The sequence below is a fragment of the Varanus komodoensis genome, unplaced genomic scaffold (genome assembly GCF_004798865.1).
Source record: "Varanus komodoensis strain SLA01 unplaced genomic scaffold, ASM479886v1 scaffold2, whole genome shotgun sequence".
Taxonomy (NCBI): Eukaryota; Metazoa; Chordata; class Lepidosauria; order Squamata; family Varanidae; genus Varanus; species Varanus komodoensis.
Window position 1 is genome coordinate 60008242 of NW_025335568.1, and position 24166 is coordinate 60032407.

General features: G+C 44.9%; 2 protein-coding genes across 2 annotated transcripts in view; one reads left to right on the forward strand and one right to left on the reverse strand.

Moving 5' to 3' along the window:
* Positions 1–16609, forward strand: part of BUB1 (BUB1 mitotic checkpoint serine/threonine kinase) — a 30400-nt gene extending 13791 nt beyond the window's left edge. Inside the window, exons 10-23 of the mRNA XM_044428973.1 lie at positions 550–938; positions 3303–3382; positions 3902–4030; positions 5643–5741; positions 7162–7243; positions 8322–8403; positions 9657–9828; positions 10803–10940; positions 11154–11269; positions 12409–12570; positions 13510–13667; positions 13771–13948; positions 14496–14602; positions 16414–16609. Of these exons, the coding sequence (XP_044284908.1) occupies positions 550–938; positions 3303–3382; positions 3902–4030; positions 5643–5741; positions 7162–7243; positions 8322–8403; positions 9657–9828; positions 10803–10940; positions 11154–11269; positions 12409–12570; positions 13510–13667; positions 13771–13948; positions 14496–14602; positions 16414–16609 (2088 nt within the window). The remainder of the gene's footprint in view (positions 1–549; positions 939–3302; positions 3383–3901; positions 4031–5642; positions 5742–7161; positions 7244–8321; positions 8404–9656; positions 9829–10802; positions 10941–11153; positions 11270–12408; positions 12571–13509; positions 13668–13770; positions 13949–14495; positions 14603–16413) is intronic.
* A 2225-nt stretch (positions 16610–18834) lies between these two features.
* The window catches only part of LOC123022955 (two pore calcium channel protein 1-like), a 30764-nt gene continuing 25432 nt past the window's right edge, over positions 18835–24166 (reverse strand). The window contains exons 16-19 of the mRNA XM_044429145.1: positions 23742–23832; positions 22215–22328; positions 20770–20891; positions 18835–19168 (exon numbers count right to left, since the gene is read on the reverse strand). Of these exons, the coding sequence (XP_044285080.1) occupies positions 19023–19168; positions 20770–20891; positions 22215–22328; positions 23742–23832 (473 nt within the window). The 3' untranslated portion in view covers positions 18835–19022. The remainder of the gene's footprint in view (positions 19169–20769; positions 20892–22214; positions 22329–23741; positions 23833–24166) is intronic.

Sequence of the window (24166 nt, forward strand, 5' to 3'; positions counted from 1 at the left end):
ACCTCCAGTCTCATGACTGGAACAGAAGATTTGACCTTGTGCATCTCCAGGAATGCCCTTTTCTCTGTATCTTGTTCTTGTTGAAGTTACCACGATGGTGCCCACCAGTAGAATCTAGGTCCTTCTCTGTGTAGTGTGCGATGGAACATTTGCCATTTGGCAGGTGTATAAATTCAATGAATAAAAGTCCAGGTCCAAAGTCAAGCCCTAAACATGGTTCAGTACAAGTCATCTTCTAAAATTCATTTTCCTAAATGTGTGGAGTCATATTTCAGGACAGAATGGGATGCACATTTTAAATTTAAATTAAATTCCTTAAAACTTACAACCCACCTTCCCTGAGTTTATGAATATCCATAAAAGAGTTTTTGCTTGTGGTAGACCACTAAAAAGAAAAATTAAAGTAAATTAGTGATTGTGGTACCCAAACCCATGCATACTTACACATTTTGAAATCTGTAATGGCATAGCTTAGAAGTGTTTCAAGATCACAAAACCACCATGCATGATTCTGCTTGCCAAAATGTACTTTCCTTTCCACTTGATAAGGGTGGACCCTGTGTCCAAATCAACACAGCGCAGCATTGGCCAGAATGGGCAGCTCTTTCCTCAACTTCAGCTCTACACAATTCTTTGAATGTGAGCTCTACACATCTGAGTTCAGCAGGAGGAACTTCTGCCACACAGCTAACCGGGAATCAGCGACAGCTTTCAAGTTTCAGGGAGGTTTCAGCGGGTGGTATTTCAATTCCACAACCAAATGAAAGTCTCCAGCAACAGTCAGCATTGATTTCTTCCATGGCTGCGCAAACTGAGTCAGCGGCATCCAAAACTAAACCTGATCTTAAAGAATGTGAGAGTAGCTTGCGTAAACTTCAAGTCAGCTGTGAGGATTCGTGCTGTTCTACCACCATCCACAGTTACCGTCATGGATCCCAGTGAGTAAACTCCAGGCATCTCAACTCCTGCACTGGTTGTTTGCCTTTAACCACATTGTGACCTGGTTTGTGCCTAATGCTAAGCCACAGTGGAGTTTCCTGAAATCTGTCTTGTTACTGTTTTGAGACTGATCTCTGTATAAAAATGATGGTTCATTAATCAGCTGCAGACCACAAATAGAGTCCACAGTTTTTAATTGGATTATGCACCCTGGCTTATTTAAGCCATGGTTTGTTTTGAAGTCCAAACCCAGAGCCATGGTTATCCCTGGCTTGTTTATGCTACTGTACACTCCAAGATAGCAGGAACAGCCTGATACTGAAACCAGTCTGAAGGCTGGCAAAATGAGAGGGAGAGAAGCAAACCAGAAAGAGGGAAAGCAATCCTATGCTGATATGCAAGTCAGTTCAAAGCAACAACCATGATTAACATGAATGGTACCATTGCTTAGTGTTATGTGCAGGCATAGCCTGTGTATATCCCTGATACATTTTTCATTTAAGTCTTACTCACTCAGTGTTCTCCAGAATAGATGACCTTTGGATGGATGGGTGCAAGTAGGATCTTTGGACTGAGATTTGACTGAGCTTTTTGCCTGTACATGCAGCCAGTCTTCAGTCAACTGTAGGTATTGTTTCATTCAAAAATGGAAAACTATGCTTTTTGGAACAAACGCAGGTTATTAAGTCAACTCAAACCATGATTTAATATCTTAGCTTGCCCTGAAACTGTTAATCGTAGTTTCTCAGTTCAAAGGAAACAGGAAACTATTGTGAATTAAAGACTTCCTGATTTCTTTGCTTCCGCCCCAAAGGGAAAAACAAAAGTCCTGCATGTACAGGCAAACTGTTTGCCCAAACTCCCCCTGTGTCTCCACTGGGCCTCTGTGGAAAGATCGTATCCCTGTATGGCCCTATATGGTCTGTTCTGTATGAGGCATGTCAGATGGATAAATGTGATCCCATCCCACATGTAGGCTGAAAGTATGAGGAAGCTTATCTAAATAGCATGTCAGCATTTTTAACAGTGCTGAGGGCTGGATTTTATTCGTTATTATATATAGCTGATATTTAAAAAGGACTAGGTGGTAAAATTTTTTCCTTACATTTTTGCCTCCGCCGCTGTATTTCTCCTTCCAAATTCTTGATGTGCTGACTTCTCCAAAACAGTTTTCACCAACCTGGTGTGCCCCAGCTGCTTTAGATCTCAGTTCCCAGCAGCCATAGCCATAATTTAGTCCAAAACTACTGGAGAGCACAGTGCTGGTGAGATGAGCACTAAAGCAGCTCTTATATGGACAAGTGTATTTTTATCATTCTGGCCAAGGAAATGTCGTGGTGAAATATGGGTTTGCGAGCAGGCCAATCAGCTGCATTTCATATGAGAAATTCTAGAGTCTTCCATCCATCTGTCTGGTCAACTTTTCTCTCATGCTCATGTTTCCAAGTAGTTACTAGTGAATGCCAGTGCACTAGTCTTAGACTACGATCCTGAACACACTTTCTAGGGTGTAAGCCCCACTGAACTTAGTGGAACTTACTTCAGAGTAAACATAATTGGCTTGTTTAATGAAAATATCCAAACTAACATATCTCAGACATCACTTTTAAATTGAGTTCTACATGTTACAGTGCACAAAATTCATTTCTGTAGATTAATAGCCATGATAATGTTTTACAAACTCCTGTATACTTCCTGTTCTGGAGGGTGTCCCTGCTAAAGCCTGTGCTGGAAGTCCCATTTCATTTTTTTCATGAAGATTTACAACCACCCCACTATTTTTTCAACAGACATAACTGAAACTGGCACAGCACTGAAAACCCTTTATTCTACTTCAAACGCTTGCAAAATGTGCTCAGAGCAGTACAGGCAGTCCCTGGGTTATGAATGAGTTCTGTCCCCAAGAAAGCAGAAATTTGTCTTTAAGTTGAATTTGTATGCAAGTCGGATCACATACAGTCAGCCCTCCACATTTGCCAGGACTTAGGGGCACAGGACCCCCATGAAAATGGAAAAATTATGAATATTTCTAGCCCACCCCAACTCATCAGTGCCCCCTCTGGAGCAAGGAGATTTTCCTATCCAGATGAGTGGGACAGAAGGCATGCTTTGCAGGCCTCCTCCTATCCCTTTTTGCTTCCTCCCTCTCTGTATAACAATGACAATTTTCCACAGTAATTTAAAAAAATTAATAGAGTTTATGGCAGTTTGTTCGTAAGTATGGGTTGTTTGTAACTCAGATGTTCATAACTTGGGGACTGCCTGTACTTCATGTTGGTAACTCTCCCCCCACCTGTAAGAATTAGTTGCCTTTTGAATGGAGCCCATATTGAAGAACTTATCATGTTTTCTTTTCTGCACAGGCCCTTGGATACGTCTTGCCAGAACCAGCAGCATTCCACAGAAATGAGAGATGGGAATGCTCTGCTCTGCAGCTGTCATGGTAACGCACTGCCAGCTTTGCAATATAGCAAGTGGACTGCTGCTTGAACTGAAGCGTCACTGGGATCTGGGTGTTACAGTGTAAATGTCTTGTCCTCACTGGGTGCTGATAAACAAAAATGGGATGCAAATGGAAGTTTAAAAAAGTACTTATTTGAAGTATTTTAGCTTGGCCAAAAAACCGACCACGCAGCAACTCCCAAGCAATCAGTTGAACAAGATGCTCCTGGCCTGTGTGCTTGCAATCTAACCAGGCACGAGACCATGGGGAAAGAGAAGGGGAGAAGAAGAAAAAAGAAGCCGTCGTCTTTCCAAAGGGCTGGTGGGATGGCTCCGCTTCTCCTCTCCCTCTGCTGCAGCTTCCGGAAGCAGTTACTGCAATCTTGCTGCTGTTGGTTTCAATGCTACTGTGCTGCCACTTCTGCAGCAGAAATAGAGTGGAAGTATGTAACAAATGCCACACACCTAAGGCCTTTCTGCTGTAGTCCTTATTCTTACACTGCTTTTCTTATAATTTCAGCATCAGGGGCTAGAACCGCTTCTGTTTTTGTTGATAGTCATCAGGTTACTCCAAACACATCGAGCCTGATACAAGCAACTCCATCTAAAGTGCAGCCGTCTCCTACTGTTCACACAAAAGAGGCCTTGGGTGAGTACCTGGTCCTTTAAAACTGACCAACAAACAAATCCCTGGGTGTATCTGGAAGTTATTTTATTCCTTTCTTCATAAAATTTTAAGCACGTGGCAAGTTCGTGAGATAAGCCAAAACATGCAGGTAGACATGTGAATGAGTCACTGGCTGGGTTCCCAACTCACAATAAGCAACCCTGCTTGGTGTGTGGTTTTTTGCTTGGATGTGCCTGACAAATGATCAAGTGGTTTCTATGCTAGTGTGGTTTCCACCTTCCTCACTCAGTCCTCCCACTGCTGGCACCTAACCCATCAGCCGCTGTGCTTGAAATGCAATCCCATGTCTGAACAGCTGGAGCAGCTCCTGTAGGAGCTGCCACTCTTTCTAGGAGACTTTGAGGTAGCACCATGAACAACCAGAGAAACCACACAACAGGCTGTCATTTCTTTTCATGGTTTTAAATCACCACAACAGGGTTTGGACAGCATGGCAGATCATCCTGCACAAGAAGCCACTGTGACTTGTCATGTCTATGGACCTGCCTTCTGTCTTGTAGCAAATATACAGAGGCGTGAAGGAAAGGCTGGCAATTTTGGAGTGGCTGCTAGATAAGATTAGTTCAACAGGTTTGGCCATCGGTTTGCCAGGAAGCATAACTGAGGCCGCTGTGCCCCTGCTCAGCATTTACTTTAGCCTCCCCCAACCTCATGTCCTCTGGATGTGTTGGACTATAACTTCCAGCATCCCCTGTCAGTCTTAGCTAGAGGGAACGATGTACAAGTGAACATGCCACCTGCCTTTTCCTTTGTAACGTAGCCCACAATCATTTCTTTGTAGGTTGTGCAGCATGATGTGCTAATCAGGACCACTGAGTTGCTTAGGGATAAACAGCCAGCAATTGTTTGTTTGTTTGTTTGTTTGGAACACTTATATCCCCCCCATTCACAAAAGCCTCGGGGTGGCTTCCAATACAAATAAATAACTATACAAATACATAAAGTTGGGCTCACTGCTGAGTTGTTTAACCTTTAAACAATCCACACATCTGAATTCGCTCCTCACACTGCTCAACCTAGAAAGGAACTGATTGTGGGTGGTGCTCGAATGTGTAAAAGCACACATATGCCCATGCATGCAGACACATAGGTTTTTAGAGCAATAGGTTGTCATTGGACGTGAACGGTCATGTTGTGTGACAGACACTACAATATGAACAACTATTTCAGTTTTGACTATATTTCCCCATTTTGTTTTCAGAGATGAAAGGCAACCAGCATTCAGCATGATCTATTGCTTATTCATTGGTGGTAGATCACGCCGCTCAAAATCCTAGAAACATTTTTTAAGCTATAGAGCAAGGCTGCACCCAGGGCTTTCTCAGTGCAAACAGTGAAACAACAGTCCTTTCCACATGCAAAAAACCTTTTCCACTCATGATGAGCTGCATTCTTATCTAAAGGTACAACCCTATAAATGTTTAGGCAGGGAGAAAAAAGTCCAACAATTCTCAGCATGCTGGGAACTGTAGGCCTTTTTGTCCAAGCATGCTTAAGATTATGCCTTGGATGTCCTTAGAGTGGCTTTTTTAGCTAGATCTGTTCTTAGATTTATTTTTCCTTTCCCTGTTAGGTTTTATCATGGATATATTCCAGGCACCTTCCTTAAAAGATACTACCATGCTTTCAGAGGAAGAAGAAGATGAGCTTGAGGTCCTCTGTAAGAATAAAGGTAGGCAGAGCTAGCAACACATGGCATGGAGGTGAATTCTCCTGTGGTATATGAGTAGTTTTATTGATAAGGCTTCTCATGCCAAGAATTGGAAAGGTAAATGGGTGCCTTATTGACTAGTGATGCTGTTGGTAGCATCTTGATCATCCTGATCAGTCCTTACAGAAGACTTTTTAGGTACATGTATTGGTCCATTTCAAAAGTACACTTTTAATCATAGGAGGGTATTACCTTTATTAGAGTGGGCTAAAGTTTCACAAAGCTGTTAAGTTCTTCAGACCTTCCTTTTCAGGCTGATTGCCAAGCCAAACCAAGACACACAAGAGCCTAGGATTCTGACCCTTGATCTATCTAGCCAGGTAGTGTCAATGTGGAATGGAGCTTCAGTCCCTGCAGACCCCAGCCTTCTCTGATGGACATTGCCTTATCATGGGAACATAAGGAACTGCACACTATTGACCTGGTTTTCACTTAATGGCAGGAATTCCTAGGTTGTTTAATCCAAGAATTGCTGGAGACAAGTGAAGCATGCAAATCACACGTGTTCTCCCCCCCTCCCATTTTCTCCTCCTCCTTCCAAATTCAACAGTAGGTGAGTGCTTGCTTAGCCAGCAAAAGCAGGTGATGCATGGAGTGCAAGTTTCACTCCCACGTTCCCTAAAATTTCCAGTTCCCCTGCAGCAACTGTTGTGTGAAGAATATTCTAGTGCTTCTCCATATTGTACTGATCAAGGAAAAGCAGTGTTGATTAATACCAGGTGATGGGGAAATTATATCCCCAGTGTACTCAGAAAAGGAGCTTGGCTAAAGCTGCCTTATAAAGTGGCAGATACTGGGAGCAGTTTAAACAGGCTGCTGGTGCAGGGCGACTGATCTGGCATAGCCTAGTGGTTTGAGCAGTCTTCCCCAACCCTGTTGCTTTCAGCTCCCATTAGCCCTGGCCCACATGGCTGGTGATAGGACTACTTTATGTTGTACTTCAAAGACATCTGCAAGGCACCCAGTTGGGGAAGGCTGGATTGGAGTGCAGGACTAAGACCCAAGTCCCCCCTCGGCCATGCAAGTCTACTAAGATGCAGCCCTGCTTGGGCAGAAAAAAGACTTACGGTGATGCTGGCAGGGGAATGCTGGGAGCTGTGGGACTTTCTTTTGTCTAAACTGGCTTAGGGTTGCCCCTTAGGCCCAGTCCCCAGCGCCCAGCCTGACCTACCGCACAGTCTGGTTGTGGTGATGACGTGGGAGAAAGGGAAGAATAAAAATAGAATAGGGCTGCTATTCAGTTGGTAATGTTTTTTATCCACAGAAGTCCAAAGCTCAATATGCAGAGATTGTGCTAAGTCTTCTCCTGTTCTTACTGAGAGAAGACAATCCTTTGGTCTTTCTCTCCCCACCTACCCTTTGCTGTTATTGACCTTTTCAGGACCGTGTGAAGCTGCCATGAGGAAGCCCCCACTTGCTGCTGTACAACCCGCTTTCACCATCTTTGAGGATGAAAATGCTGAGTAAGTCGAAGGAATCTGGGACAGGACATCCCTGCAGGGAGTTTCCTTGGGATCATCAACCCTTGGGTTCTCGTAGTTCAGGTGGTGTATTAGAATTAAGGTTAAGCAAGCAATGGAGCAGACAGAATGGGCTGAGAAGCTTTGATTCTCCCGAACTTTCCTTTGATAGTGGCCAAGCAGGCAAGCTACCTCTGAAGACATTCTTTGGCCAGACCTCACAAGGAAGCAGCTTTTAATTAGAAGAGGCCTAAAAATGCCTGCTTGATTCATCATGCTGCTTCTTAGAGCAGTGTGCCCACATGTACGTGTAGGTCCCTCTGTCAGAGTTCAGAATGGTCTGAAGACTTTTGAGGCTGCTGCGTTGTTCAAGCTAAGCAGGTCTCAGTCCTGGTTAGTGCCTGGATGGGAGACTGTCTGAGAGCTGCATATACGTGGCTCTGAACTTCCTGAAGGTGAAGCAGGACAAGTAAAATAAAGCACTTGCCCCCAAATGAAGGAGGACTCCTCTCTTTCCCATGTTTGGCTTATTTCATGGAATTCCTTAGAATCACAGTGCTGGACTGAAGCCAAACAAGTAGAAAGGCAGGGCTAACAGCATAAGAGAAGCCATGCTGGATCAGACCCAAGGTTCATCCGGTCCAGCGCGATGTACACATGGTGGCAGACCAGCTGCCCAAAGGATCCCTCAAGCAGGATGGGTGCAAGACATTGCCTGCTCCAGCTTCTCAGCAACGGGTGTGTGCAGGACTACTGCCTCTGATAAAAGAGGTAACACACGGCCAGCAAGCCTGGCGGCCACTGGCAGCCTCCTCTTCCATGAATCTGTCCAATCCCTTTTAAAGCTGTCCAAATTGGTGGCCATCACCAGTTCCTGTGGCAATTCCATAGCATAACTATACCACAGTTTTACTGAACTGGTAGGTACATCATAGAGGGGGTTACAGGGGAAGGGAGAACTAAAGTGAATCTGGTGTAGCTGTTCCCTGTGGTCTCCTGTTTCTGAAGTGCTGTTCTGACCGTCTGTGTAAACTGTGTCCTGTAAGGCTTACTGTGAATTCAAGTTTTCTCTCCTTTTTAGGGTCTCCCAGCCATGCAAAAATTCAACAGATGTCAGAGTCTTTGGTGAACGTCCCACAATAGGCAGTGCCACCAAACCAGTGGTAAGTGAAAAGCCCTCGCAACAGATGATGCACATCAGGGGCGTCTTTCTCGAAATGCAGCATTTTTGGTGAATGCCATTTTGCAACAAAGGGCACAGCAGGGATTCCTGCACCATTCATAGGAGTTATAGCTGGAGTTTTGCTCCCTTACCAGGGTAAGAGGCACATTAAGCTCCCCCATACCCCCAGATGTTTGCACGTTAAACTTTGCATTTGTGTAAAGGGCTCTGTGCAACTCTTTGAGCTTAAGACTGATTAAACAAGGACTTGTCGATAGTGTAAGTTCTACTTGGTTATTTAAATCCATAAACTGACATTTCAAGGAAAAATAATAGCTTTAAAAGCATAGCTTTTTGTTTGTTTTTAAAGGAGGTGCACATGTGTCTTGGCATTCTCCTTTTTTGCTGACATTGAAAGAGGCATCTGCCTCACCCTCTTTCATGCAGGAAGGACAACCTCTACAGTACGATTTTAATTTTTAATTTTTTAAATTTAAAATAGTTGAACCTTTTAAAATTCTGATTGTATTCCTCTTTTTAAAAAATAGATTTACTTGGCGAATCATCACATTTAATGTATTAATCCAGATGGTAAATCACCTGAACTTTGCAATCCTTATGTCGCTTCCAGCGTGCCCGGGTTTTTCCTTGTGCAGGTGTGCAGCTGGGTCTCTACCTGTAGGGGAGAAGCCCAGCGCCATCTCATTCCAATCTGCCACGTGGCAGTGAATATCTGTATGCGTATATGGCAGTGCGCATGGGTGGGTAAAGTTGTGGGCTTGGTGTGCCTGTGGGTTGGCTGCACTGGGGAAGCTGTCATGTTTTTATCCATGGGAGTGTAATTATGGTCCAAACTCAGCTGTCCAAACCTCCCGATCACCCGGCTGCCTTCCAACAACTTGCTTTAGTGAGCTGTGTAATAGGCAAAAGGCAAATCTTGTTTAGTGCACTGTTTTAGTGGCATGTTGGTTGTACCTCACCTTGGGTACTTGGTAGACAGGGCTTGTGATGGATACATTGAACAAACAAAATTGCATAATGCACACACATCCTCCAGCACTCGTGCCATACATGGGCCCTGCATCGGGAGGAAATAACTTGTAGGACTGCCCTTCCCTTGTGGGACAAAGCAGCCTCTCCAGAAAGCCAGGGCTCCTTTTAGACGACTAATTTCCTTGGGGAAGAGCAACTTTCTGATTGAATGAAAAGGTGGGTGCAGCAGGTTTTTGCCTTGGTGTGTTGTGTTTTGCTTAGGAGGAAAGTCAGCCTGCTGAGGGCCTGACGGATGACTGCACCTTGTGGGCGAATAGCTGCAACAGAACGCTGGCACCCAATCCGAACAACACAGGAGATTTTGCTCATGCCGCTCGCCTCGTCTCCACGCCATTCAGTGGCATTTCGGCGCAAGCCTACCAAGTGTCAAAAGGTAAAAGGTTGCACCAGGACAAATGTGCCCCAGTCTCTAATACTGGAAATCGTCTCCAGGGTTTCCCTAGGGAAACTCTTCTGTCTGTATCTGTGTTAGGAGTGTTGTTTGTTTTGCATTTTTATTTTTCGTTCAATCCTCTCTGTTTTTTCACTATTGAATGGTTGCATTTTATTGCATTTGTGAACCACTTGTACTGTTCTTTAGAGACTAGAGAGTTAGGGGGCTGTCTTACCCATTTGAGGTCTTGATCCTCAGGCCCCTCAGCCTAAAGCCAGCCATCTGGGGTTCCCCAGGAGCCCACGCCTCCTTCTCCTGGCCCAGCCCTCAGTCTCTCCCAACCACCAATCATTTGGTGTTTTCTCCATTTTTGAGCATTTCCCCCCATTTTAGGCTGAGTGTCTCTCCCCTGGCTTAGTTGGTGGCAGCAATAGATTTTTGCTAACCAATGCTGCTGTGTTTTGGGGCTTTAGCCCAAGCCTTTTGCCTTGGGCTCCATCCCCGCTTGCCTTCACCTCTACCCATCCCTGGAAAACAGCCCCAGCAAAGTTTTCCAAAATGGAATTCAACTGTCAGGCAACAAGATGTTCAGCACCCGTGCTAGACACACCTTGGGATCCATTCCATTTGATTCCATTGGGCTTACTTCCCAGAAGTCTTTCATTAGCTAGTGCTGCTAATATTTCAAGTAAATAAGTGGTTGTTTCTGACATCATAAGGGTGAACATGTTTTAAGTACTTGTTGTAGCATCCTGCAATCTTGGAAGATTTTCTTGTGTCTTGAAAAGTCAAGTTGTTTCAAAAATGTTCTTCCTAGCTTGGATCTGAGAAACTGAAGCTTTGTAAATTATCTTCCAGTCTTCCATTGATTAGCTTGGCTCTCCATGCGTTGATAGTGTCTGTCAGTGAGAAGTTTGTATTTAATTTCCTGATTTCTGGTCAATGACTTAATCAGCTGTTCCTCTTTTGTGAAGTCATTGAGAACCCGTGGGATGACAGCTTAATTGCCCAGCTTCTGTGCAGGTTGCCGAAACAGATAAGTGCTTATGCAAACACTTTTGAATGGGGATCGAATCTTCCAGTCCTCAAGCCGAAGTCTGAACTCAAATTGGGTAAGGCCCACCACCTACTGTGCTTTTATGTTGATCTTTTCTGTAAAGCATGATGTAGGCATGTGGTTTCATACTGTACTTCAGGGAACTGTGTTCTGCATGGAGGTTATTGCAGACTGGTTGGAATTCTGGCATATTGAAATGGGTAGTTTTAGTTGTAGCCTAACCTTTTATACAACTTTCTGTTCTTTCTTACCCACGTGGCTTACTCAGACTCCACAACCTTCCATGTTGAGTGCTTGCTTGGAGAAGGAGCTTTTGCACATGTCTATCAAGCATCAATCCTTGATATGGATAATGCAAAAAATAATCGGAAAGTAATACTGAAGGTAAGTGAGTTTGGTTTCTGTTCTTTGGCTACGTCCAGTTGAGTAGGAGTATTTCCGGTCATGCAAAGAGATTTTCCCCTTGTTTTTCTCCCAATACATGTCCCTGATTTGCTGGAAAGGTCCCCTAATCCTACAGAGCAAATTTGGAAAGTTGTGGAGGGAAAGAAGGAATATTATCCTCTGAAAGCAGGATGGGCAGCTTTCAATACATCTTTTCAACTGCTTGTCTAAAACTGGGGCATCTTACAGGGCTTTTGTAAAAAGGTCTTTTGCAAATGCCTCTAAGCAAATAATCCACCCATCTCCATGTACTGAAGCTAGTGAGAATTCCATGTTTAAGGCTAGGAGCTGTACCGGAATTGCCATGTATTTATATGCTGCACAATCCACAGGTATAAACGTAGAAGGTCATAGGCTGGCCATGTTACCAAACCCTCTAGGCTTCTAGGAGGACCTTTTTGGTCCCAGTTTGGCATAGCTAAGGCAAAGGGCACGTGCAGCTGGGTGGAGTCAGTGCTGGCCTGGCAGGAGAGCTCCGTGGCCTCACCTGGCCAGGGGGTCTCTACTGATACCCTCCACCGTGGCACAAATCCTTGGGGCATGCTCTCCAGCTCCATGAATGCCTGGCCAGGTCAAGAGGCGTAAATGGCCATTGCTGGCATTCAGCCTGTAACCCAGCAATATGTGGGCCCTGTTTTTGTCATCTATGGTGGTTATAACAAAGGGCGGTGGTGAATAGGCCTTGAGGCAGTGAGTTCAGACAATAGAATAACCTACACTCAACGGTTCAGTGCAGGTTGTCATTGCAGCATAGGCTGTTAGCTGTTCTAGTAAGCAATGCCTTGTTAACCCACATTCAATCCATGCTTAGCCCTTGAGTTTGTGTTATCCTGTTGTCCTACTTTAAACCAGGTGTGGAATGTGTTTAACTCAGCTTTCTCCAATCCAGTGCCTTCCAGATGTGGAGTGCAATTCTATTCATCTTCAGTCAGTATGGTCAGGGCCTGATTTTTATTCAAATCAGGGTTCTTGGGTTCTTGATTTTGGTAGTGCTACTTATCTGGATAAATATTTTCTTCTGTGATTGCCCTGGAAGTTTCTGAGCACTTCTTTGTAGCACGAACCTTGCTTGTTCTCAGGTACAAAAGCCCGCCAGCCCCTGGGAATTCTACATAGCAGCACAGTTGACAGAGAGGCTTAATCCAAGCATGCGGCACCTTTTCATCCACTTCTATTCTGCTCACTTCTTCCACAATGGAAGTATTTTAGTCGGAGAGCTTTACGGATATGGAACTCTGTTGGTAAGTGTGGTCTTGCTCTCAGAGGATGTCACAGCCGCATGGTGTGTGTGGCCTTAGCTCAAGTCAGGGCGGGGACCTGTGATCCTCCACAGGTGGTTAGACGCCAGCTTCTGTTGTCCTTAGCTGGCAGGGCCAATGGTCAGGGATGGTGGGAGCTGTAGTCCAGCAACAACTGGAGGGTCACAGATTTTCCCACCTCTGTTTTAAAGGTAGATTAGTATTCTCTTATTCACATGCATATGAGTCTTCATCAACAAAGTATTGGTGCTACCAGGACGGCTGTGTGTCCGTCCTGTTGGCACGGGCATTTTCAGGTGAAGCTTCTGTTCCTTTCAGTGGAGTTTGTGCAGGATTATACTGGTAATCCCCAGATAATGAATGAGTTCTGCTCCTGAGAAAATTTTTAAAAAGTGTATTTAAGTCAGATTTGTATCTAAGTTGGATCATGTATCGTTGTTCCTCCACATTCACGAGGGTTGGGGTGTGGGACCCACCTGAAAGTGGAAAAAACACAAATATCTTTACCCACTCACCCCCACCCAAACTCACCAATGCCGCCTCTTTCCAGCAAGGAAATGCTGGAGAGATTTCCCCCTCCGGAGCAGTGGGACAGGAAGGTGGGCTTTGAAGGTCTTCCTCTGTCCCCTTCTGCTTCCTCTCTCCCTTTGGTAATAATGATTTCTTGCAGTAATTTAAAAAGAAATAAAAGGCTTTTATGGCAGTCCATTCATAAGTACAGATTGTTCTTAACTTAGACATTCGAAACTTGGGGACTGCCTGTATTCATCTGTGGGTTTACTCAAAGGCTCCCCTGTATTCATTGGGGCCTACTCCCTGGTAAAGTAACATAGTGTAGTAGAAAAGAATGAAGGTAGCCCTTCATTATTTTCCACTTGTGACGAAATTATGCCTCTTTCTTCCCCGTTCTATCATCCTTAGAACACCATAAATATATACAAAAAGCTGACGGAGAAGGTGCTGCCCCAAGCGCTTGTCATCTACTTCACCATAAAAATCCTGCACATGGTTGAAGAACTTCACCAGTGTGGGATCATTCATGCGGACATTAAACCCGACAACTTTATTTTTGGTGAAAGGTAAATATTTTCACTCGTGGATTATCGCCTTGTTTTTGTTGTTTAATGAGAGCAGTTGAACTACTCCGTAATAATTGTGGTTCCTCTTCTTCGAAATGCAAAGGTTTTTGGACAATGGCACCTGTGATGTAGACGGCATCTCTCATGGCCTGACAATCATTGATTTTGGCCAAAGCATAGACATGAGGCTGTTTCCAGAAGGAACTGTCTTCACAGGAAAGTGTGAAACGTCCGGATTCCAGTGTATTGAAATGATGACAGACAAGCCATGGAATTACCAGGTATGCAAGCTGGGGTGGAGGCGTACACACTACTTTTATGTTGCTCTTACGAGAGCCAGTGTGGTGTAGCAGTTAAGGGTGCAGGACTGGGACTCAGCCGATCTGGGTTCTAGTCTCCACTCAGCCATGGAGCCAGCTGTTGGCTTTGGGCCTGGCACAGGTTCTCAGCCAGTCCTACCTCACAGGGTTGGTGTTGTGAGGTTAAGCTTGAGAGGAGGAGGAGAATGACATAAGCTGCCTTGAGTTCCTTAGAAAGAAAAAAAAACAGGATATAAAAAATAAACTCTGGTCTGTCACTGGCGGCATACTTTGGAGGCTGTAATGAAATAGAGGTAATAGGAGGGTAGCAAAGTTGCATGCACACAAGATTCTATGCTTTCATTCATTTAAAGTGTTTATATCCTGCCCTTCACAATTTCTCGGGCAGTAATGTAAGAAACATTACAGGATCGCAAGTCACTTGAAGAGCAACTATCCAGGTCCAACTCCAAGCCACCTGCAACTGTAAAGCTTCCAATAAAGAGATCATTCCCTTCTTATTTTTCAGACAGATTATTTTGGAATTGCGGCAACGGTGTACTGTATGCTGTTTGGCACATACATGAAAGTGAGAAATGACCAAGGGATCTGGAAGCCTGACAGCATCTTCAGGAGGTTGGTCTAGAACGGTCATTCTCAAACTGTCTTTGAGCTGGGTTGTTGGCTCAGTTTGCGCAATCAAGTAGCTGCCACAGTGAAGGGCAAAAGAACATAAGAGAAGCCATGCCAGGCTCCATCCAGTCCAGTCATCCACACACAAAGTGGCAAACCAGCTGCCCGCAGGATCCCTTCAGCAGGATGGGCGCAAGAGCTCCTTCTGCCCAGCTCCTCAGCAACTGGTGCAGGCAGGCATGCCACCCCTGGGAAAGGTAGCCAGCAAGGCTAGTTACCACTGGCAGTCTCCTCCCTCATGAATCTGTCCAGTCCCTTTTAAAAGCCATCCAAGTTGGCAGCCGTCACCAGTAAATTCCATAGTTTAATTATACACTTTGTAAAGAGCCACTTTCTTTATTTGTCCTGAACCTCCCACCAATCGACATCATGGAATGATCCCGGGGTATTATGGGAGAGGGAGAAAAATGCCTCACTCTCTGTTTTTAACACACCGTGCATTATTTAAAACACCGCTATCATGTCTCCCCTCACTTGCATTTTTTCTAAGCTGAGCAGTCCCAGTTGTCGTAGCCATTTCTCATAGGTGAGCCGTTCCAGCCTCCTGATCATTTTTGCTGTCCTTCTCTGTACCTTTTCCAACTCAATAACGTCCCTTTTCAGGAAAGGTGACCAGAACGGTCGCATGGCTCCCTCACATTGTCTGGGAGACCATTGGACTTTCCAATGTGCCTGGCCTTGCGGGCTCCGACTCCAAGACCAAGCCTCCTCCCAGCTTGCAGAAAAAACCGTGTCGGCCCCCCTCCCCACTCTCCCCTCCCCTCCCCTCCCCACTCTCCCCTCCCCAGGTCATAACTGGGCTGTGGTGGGGGCAGTAAACGGGTTTGCTGGGGACGGGGAGGCAACCCAGTTTCTTGCCCATCCAGTGAGCACCCCAACCTCTTTCCCTCTCCCTTGCTCACTGCCTGGCAAAACCACAGGGCATGAGATGCCTTGCATCTTGCTCCTTCTGTTGGATGCTTGTGACCCTCAGAGTCTGGATTGTGCCTCAAGCCCCTTTTTTTTTTGGTAAACCCAATGGGGCAAAAATGATGCAATTATGACTGATCTTGCTTAGTGGCCACTCACTATTGAGTCTCATTTGGGAGAGGAAACTAGAAAGATGGGATGGAGTATCCTGGAGATGGGCATGTCTGTCTGAAACCCTGGATGGATTTATAACAGTGACGTGGAGTTGCAGGTCCAGGTTGTTAATACTTAATCCAGGTAAGACTGAGGCATTCTTGAGCAGTGCGAAATCTGGAAACAGGATTAAATAGCAGCTCTGCTTTGGGTTGGACTGCACTCCTTCTGAAGAAATGGATGCATATTCAATGCGGTGCTCTTGACCCCACCTTTGCTTAGGCTGGGCCAGGGCCTTTGCTGTAGTGGCACCTGCTTTTCTCCTCCCAGGCACCTCTCTCTAGCTTCCACACTGCAGCTCTTTTGAGGTGGATGGCTTCATTGTCACCCTGGAATTGTTTTACTGGCCTGGGTTTTTTTGTGGGGGCGGGGGGAGGCTGCTGTTTTTTATTTGATTGTGCTTTGTTGATTAGTTTTCTTGGGGAGAAAGGTGGACTATAAAGGTTTAAGTAAGACTGCCGCCAACGAGATGCTATGTGTTAAGTAGGTGAACTCTTTATCAGATGACTAGTCAGAATTTTCTTGGTGAGGGACCAACATCAATTCATGTTTGAACACTGGATCATGTTTATTATGCCACAGCTTTGTAGCTGTGCTTTTATCTTACTAGGCAGAGCTTTTCTTCTCTCTAGGATTCCTAATGCTGATGTTTGGACTGACTTCTTCATCACTTTGCTGAACGTACAAGACTGCAACCAGCTCTCCCCTCTGGGACGCTTGCGGGCAAGACTGAGAGACGTATTTCTGAGTACTTACGCCACTAAAGTAACAGCTCTTCGCAACAGGCTGGCAGTGCTGCTTGTGGAAAACAAACGTTCACGCAAGTAGATTTTGGACACCTTGGGAAAGGAGAAATCATTGATGGATGTAGAAGGATCTCAGTGTTTAGATTCTTATTCAAAACTTGTATAGGCTGGAGTGACTTCTTTCTTAAACAATGCAATGTTCCTTTTCGTTTTTCCAAAATGACTTCCTTTGGGTTGGTAACACCTGCCAATGATACAGTGAAGAGTGACAGTGTCAGAGGCAAACACTGCTTCCAACAGTATGTGAGAAGAGAACCCATGGAAGATTTCAGAGTGGGAAAAGGATGCCCCCCAAGAAGAGTGTTGCATTCAAGGCTGGAAGAAAGTTAAAATAAGATAAAATAAAATAAAATGAAGACAAACCAGATGACAGGTGTTGAATCTGCTACAGAATCAGATTCTAATTCCCAGGTTTTGGGAGATCAGAGGATTTTTGGTTTGGTCTGGTCTTTATCATTTATGGTTGTACAGTGGAAACAATTCTAGTATTTTTCCTTTGGGTTGGGCTATATAAACCATGTCTGCTAAAGCAGAGCTGCTCAGATTCTGTCTCTTCCTTGGCATTTCTAAGTTAAGAGTTAGAGTCCAGATAGACCAGTAGCATGAGGAAGTTTAAGGCAGCCTTCATGCAACCAGATACTTCGTGTGTATGTTTCTTGCACCCAGGTACACATGTTGACTGGGGCAGATGAGGCTTGTAGTCCCATGAATCTGAATGGCATCCATCTAGTGTAATGGTGTCACACAACATTTCTGTTAAGTTACAACAGAGATTAAACATCTCAAGAGTTTATTTATCCTCTCATAATGCCAACACATTTAAAGCAAACATTTAGCTGATCTTGGGCGGGCAGTAAATGTCTTCTGCAAATACGGCAGAAGCCTCCACTAAGTTGGAAAATGTTCTGCAGTACTATTTTGACCCACACTCAGTTCACTGCTATCAACAGCAGAAAGATTAGTGTTGGATTCTCTGGCAATGTATGTGAAGATGTGCTCAACGTTCTCTTCTGACAGCACATGCAAGACCTTGTCTAGCTGATCAGTTTGGAAGTACAACAGGGCCACCAAAGAAAAAATATTCTGCATCAGCTTTCCTGAACCTGGTACCATCTAGCTGTTTTGGACTACAACCCCCTGACCAGTGGCTATGCTGCCAGTGGCTTTTGGGCAATGACATTCAAAACATCTGAAGACCCATCTTATCCACTGCCTTAGAGCATCCAGAATGGTGGCTACTGAAGCAGAAAAGACTATGGAGAGAGTTAAAGGAGAAAGCAAATTGAGCTACTCAAATCTGTAATGCTGGGTGGGAATGTGAACAGATGCAGTGATGCTAGAATCACTCTTCCAGGATCCAGATCTTGTCTGGAGAGCAACAACTTGCTAGAAAAAAAACCTAAGGACATTTAGGGAGGCCCTCCCACTGAATCAGATCAAAGGCATATCAGTTTCCCCTCATTAACAGCGGAAGACCAGAAGCAGGAGATGAAGGCAGCAGCCCTCTTCTAATGCCGTAAGACTGGTGTTCAGAGGCCTGCAGCCTCCAGTTTTGGGGGAAGCACACACCCATCCCAATCAGTGGCAAATGATAGTTTATAAATGCACCTGGTCCCCTTTTAATGGCAACAAGGTTGGCACTCGTCACATTGCATAGTAGTGCGCTGCCATAGGTCTTAATGGTAACTCATTTAGAAGGTTGAGAGTCTAAATGGGGTTTACAAGTGGGTAACTACACCCCCCCCAACCAGCAACATGTAGTTCCCCAGCTGATGGAGGCAGCAGGCAGTATGCGATACAGAAGTCGTCATATTTTCAGTTCTCTGTTGCCATAGCTTGTTTCAGCTTGTTAAGCATTTTCGCCAGTTTAATAGCTTACCCAAAGATGCCGCATCTTTAAGCCGGCAGAAAACAAACCCCTTTGTGTGTTTCTTCCTTGACAAAAAGGGAAAAAAGTGGAAAGGAAGAGGGAGAAAGCAACTGCCTCATCTTTATACCTTTATTATTTCCCCCATATCTGGGTTGATAATGCATCCAATAAAAACTTTACTGTAGTTAAACAGTGACATTACAGAGTTAAATAGGCATTTTTCTACAAGTTTTAATGCTATGTATTTAGGCAGCATGCTAAGTATTTCTGTAGACAGTCAAATACTTTAGGCACATCCAATGTGCTTTTCCCTTTATAAAAATAATGCACTTTTCATGCTTTATATACATACATACACATAAAACATCACTGATCACTGAGTATTGCTTAATTTATTGGAGGAAGGGATCAGTAGAGCAAAGCACCAAGAACTTTGTTGCTCCAAGTGGCAGATGGTCCTGGTGGTAGTTGTGGAGGCAATCGCTGGTCAGCCACAGAGAGGTCTGAAAAGATTAGTACTGCCCCGCTGCTCCCAGTTTCCAGTTATTTCCATTCATTCTCCATATTATGCAGCACTGTCAAAGGTAGGGTTCTTTGGGTAAGCATCATCAGGGGAAAGGTTTAAGATTTCATCCAGCGAAGGACCTTCTTCTTCTGGAGGTATCTCTGCTTCAAACATACGCTGTAGCAAAGCATCCACAGTCCTGTATCCTAGAGTCAGGGCCAGAAACGGAAGAGTTTGATTTTCTCATTACAGATTTATGCAAATACTTTATGGGCTGCCTTGAAGGATTAAACCCTCCCAAGGTGACTTGGAGGAGTCCATAAAACATAAATATAATCCCTTAGTTACAGCTAAAATGGTTTCTGGTTAAGCAGTCCAAGAAAATAAATTAGGAGAAATCTATCAAGAACAGATTTGTTTACTAGGTTCCCCTAAAAGTCTTCAAAGAAGTGGCTGCATGGTATCTAAGAGCTTGCATGTGGAACGAGCTCTTCCTTATGCTGGCCAACCTGGCTACTTTCAGAGTGCAGGAAGGGCTGCCACTTCCAGAATTGTTCTTTATGGCCTTTCCAGAAGCCTTGGGGATAAGCACAAAGGTGTGTAACACAAAGCAGAGTATCGTTTTTCTTAATCAATGCAGCAGAGCTGGTAATTAAAAACAAGGCAGATGAGTGTGCTTTCTCTTCTTTCACGAAACAAAAGTGATGATTGTCCCAGCAATACTGAGCTACATTAAAACCCGGTTTCTTCTTCACTGCGACGACGTGTGAGAGAGAGCAGAAAGGAAAACACACAAGCTTTACCTCCCCTTTCCAGCAAGGGTGCTCCATGTCCCAGTGTTCGGGGATTTCTTTCATAAGCCTCCTTGCTCAGAATATTTGAAATGCTCTCTCTAGTCGTTCAATAAACATCTCCTAATCCAGCTGTTTTGTCCTTTGAATTACAGGCCAAAGCATCTGGATGGCCCCATGTTCCAATTCTTTTGGAAGAAATGTAAAGCCATCAGTTTGCCTTTCCTATTTCTTAATTCTTAGTTTGCTCCCTTTAAAGGGAATTTGATAGGAAATGGAATTAAATGATTTTTTTAGCAACATCTGCAGGTCAGGTCAAATGTCCCTGGGTAGGTGGGGGACATAAAAGCTCCTCACAACAGCAGTTTTATTTTGCTGCTTTAGGCCCCTGAGAAATGCCTAGTCAGACTTCCCCCCTGGATAAGTTGTATGTGAGAAAACACCTGGTTCACACAAAACTAGCCTTGGTTTATGTAATCCAGTGTTACATTACATTACATTTATATGCCTCCTTTCTTCTTGCAAGGAATCCAAGGTTGCTTACGCAGTCCTCTTCCACTCTATTTTATACTCACAACAACAACCCTGTGAGGGAGGTTGGGCTGAGAGTCTGACTGGCCCAAAGTCGCTCAGTGAGCTCAAAGCCAGAAGGGAACTAGAACGCTGACCTCTCCAGCCCAGCACTAACCACTGTGCCACACTGGATCTCACCATACTGGTATGTGCCCTAACCACCCGGCAGATGCCAGAACGAGCCATGGTTTGTTCTCGCAATCCTTGGCTGTTTTCTTCCTCCTCCCCCACGCACCCTCTCCCAGTATCCCAAATGCTTCTGCAGCGCGTGCGCACGCACACGCACACACACGTATGTACTCTTCGGCAAATAGAACACTGCTATTTTACCAGGCTGTTAGCAGGGTGGTTTCTCCCCAGATTAAAAGTTGGTGATAAACATCTTCAACTGTGTTTTCTATGCCAAGCATTCAGCAACAAAAGGTTCTCAACAATGCACTCACGTTTGGAAGCGATTTTGAACATCAGCCCTTTAGGCTTTTTCGCAGCTATTCCCTCTTCTCCTCCAAGGTCATTTTCACTGGTCTCCATGTTGTCAAGCAGTTTGCCATCTAGTAAGTCATCCCTTAAAGCAACACAAAATAGTTTAAAGGCACAAGCCTTCTGAATACACCACCCTGAACAAGGGTGGCTGGGAAGCAGTGGCAACAGCTTGAGGCATGGAACTGTTGCTGTCGTGAAATTGTGTGTGCGTGCAGACACGTGTGCAAGGAGTGTGTGCAAATGTGTGCATGTCTATGGCATCCTGCCATTGCAACCGCACGAGCGAGATGGTACAAAATGTGCAATGATCATGGTACATCATTTTTTGCTTTGTAAAGTGATATTTCAGTCTGTTCTAAGTAGGCTTAGAGTTCAGAAGACACGTTCAGTAACTGCAGTTTCTTGGCAGCTGTCAAAAAACTCCAGCAAGAGGTTGGGTGGGGTGGAGTGAATTCCTCCAATCCATTCTGCAACTTCCAGGAGTTTTGGTTAGTTAGATTTAAGCGTCTGGCAAAAGTGTGCATTTTATGATAGAGAAACATATACAAATGTCACTGCTAGGAAACATAGTGCAGATTGTCCACCCATTTATTTATTTATTTATTTATTAAAACATTTTATTTACCTCCTAGCCATGAAAGCTGTGCATATTTCCCTGTCAAATTCCTCAGACGTTTCAAAAAGGTCCTTAGAGGAAAACGGGTGACAGTTGCTGCAAAGTGCCTCTTGGACACTGGTGGAAGGGCAGTCACTAGCAGTGGCCCAAGCGAGTTCCCCACCAGCAGGAGGCAGTTTTTGATGCTTCTGCAGAGCAGCCACTTCCAGAACAGTCTGCTGGGTTCAGACAAAACAGCAGCTCAACAACCCCTAGAACAAGTCACAGTTTATCAAAGGGGGCTTGTTCCCTCCAAAGGCGGCACCCTGTGGGAAGCAGCCCAAGTTTAGACGAGGCAAGAGCCCATTGTGCCTAGTCAGCCATGATGGGTTGTCATAGTGTGGTGAGGCTGCACAGTATATTTTGACACCCAAGGCCGGTCACTATACACACAGTAATCAATGTGCATGACGAACAACTTGCCGTCTTTTCATGACATCCCAAAATCTGCTGCCTGAGGCCAACTCTTTGAACACACGATTATACAAGGTAAGATATTCATGTATCTAAAGACATCCAGACACTGCGTGTGCGCATGTGTGCAACAGAATCCTTGGTGCTTTACAGCTCCCTTGTCTGTACACACACACACACACACACACACGTGTATACAGAAGTCACAGAAGTTAACTGCAGCTTCAGTTCTCATCTGTGGGGTGAGAACTATTCAGCTTTACACCACATGTACAGAAAGGAATGTTCCCTCCACAGTCTCAAAAAGGAGATCTATTTTGCTGTTGGATTACTTACTCTTGGATCCCCACGCCGAGTTCTTGGATCTTCTTCTCAATTGCCGTTTCTACTTCACTCTTTTCAAGGGAATACTCCACAAAGAAAGCTTCCAGGATAAATGCTACAAAGATACTTAGAACAATAAAACAAGAGGTGAGCCATGGGCACCGCATGTCAGGCACACCCTCCTTCAAGCTCTCGCCCCTTTTGTGCCATGATTCCCACAGCAGCTGGCATGGAGAGATATCCCAACACACTTCCCGGCCTTCACAGCTGCCTTTTCTCCATTAAGCCATCGTTTTGAAAATATTCTTTATCTAGACCAGAAAAGATCCCTATGCCTTATTCCAGAGATACTGACCGTAGAAGCAGATGGGAGCTCAAGGAAGAAGTGCTAAGATTTCAGGGTTAAGCAAGATTGGTATGGCTAAGTATACAGGAAGTGGCTTTACACCACGCTGGACTACCTGTCCAGTCCAGCATTGTCCACCTGCAGCATCATCCCACAATTATTGTTCCCAGGGATGGGTCTGCGAAGAACTGGCCATCGCTTGCTGTGAGCCTGCGAGCCATTTTATACGGACTTTCTGTGTTTTTTCCCCATGCTACTACTTTTAGCTGGTTGAAAATGATTCTAAATTGTTCTTTGGGGTTTCTATTTGGTAAACCACCCTGAGCAACTCTTTTTGCCTTTTTTCGAGGAAGAAACAGGAGCAACGTTTTAAAAACAAAATAAAGGCAACCACTGAAGTCTTCTCCACTTGGGATTCTAGACCCACAGTAGTTTGTGGGCACTTCACACAGGAGTGCCATCCCCCAGGCCCCCGCCATGCTTCGTGAGTATTTCTGCAATCTTCTCTAGCACGAGGATGATCAGCTATTAAAGGACTACCACGACATAAACCGTTACCGAATGGCCATGTATTTTTGCAATTCTGCTATACCAGAGCACTGCCTTGTGGCTGCGTAATGGAGCATATAGAAAAACAGGGGAAGAAAAGTCCTGGAGGGGGGAAACTTGCAGTGGAACCAAACTGAATCCTGCCCAAATATATACACGCAAACACAAAAGATCCTTGATGAGATGGGGAGTTAAATGAGTTAAAAATCTAAAATAAAAAGCATCAAGGTCTAAAATCGAATACGTTAGTTGCCATAGAAAGCAACTGACAGTGTGGCCATGAGTGCATTGTTTGGAAAGCCCACTCCTGGCACAAGTGGGGGAAGAACAAAGGTCTTAATGATTCTGTCTCCTTTCCCTCAAGGGCTCTGAAGAGGGTTGGGTACCCTTGGCTGCACGTCCCACTGGTTGCTATACAAGCCAATTCATCTGTTTCCAGGTAACCACAGACATGCACGTGCATCTGAGACAAAAGAAGGAGTCAAGAACCCACCTGCAGAAACGGCAGCCTAATTTTAGAACAAAGCTGCTGCTCTCACTGTAAGTGCAGGCACACAATTTTAGACAATCAAACACGCTGTACACACACAAGGTCAAGAGCCCCACATTTACAGCAGTCAGGGAAGAGCAGAAGCTGGACTTACTTAATAATCATGATAACCACAACAATGTGAAAGGTGATGAAGTACAGCTTTGCAGCCTGGTGAGTCACAAGGGCAAATCCACTGGCAAGGAGTACAGCATTAAGGACTACAAAGAGAAAAAGTAGGTGGCTGCATTTGCCCCGGACAGGAGATAGTCAGTGAAGGATTTGGATCCCAGGAATCCCACAGGTGTGTGCCCCACCATGCTGGATCAGACCCAGGTTCATTTAATCCAGCACCCACGGGAATCTCACGAGCAGAGCAGGAAAACAGCATCTTCCACCCAAGTCCCCCAGCAAGTGGTGCATGCTGGCACACCGCCTCTGATAGAGGAAGCAGCACGGAGCCAACAGGCCTAGTCACAGTGGATAGCCTTTTGCTCCATAAATTTGTCTAGTGCCCTTTTAAAGCCATTCAGACTGGTA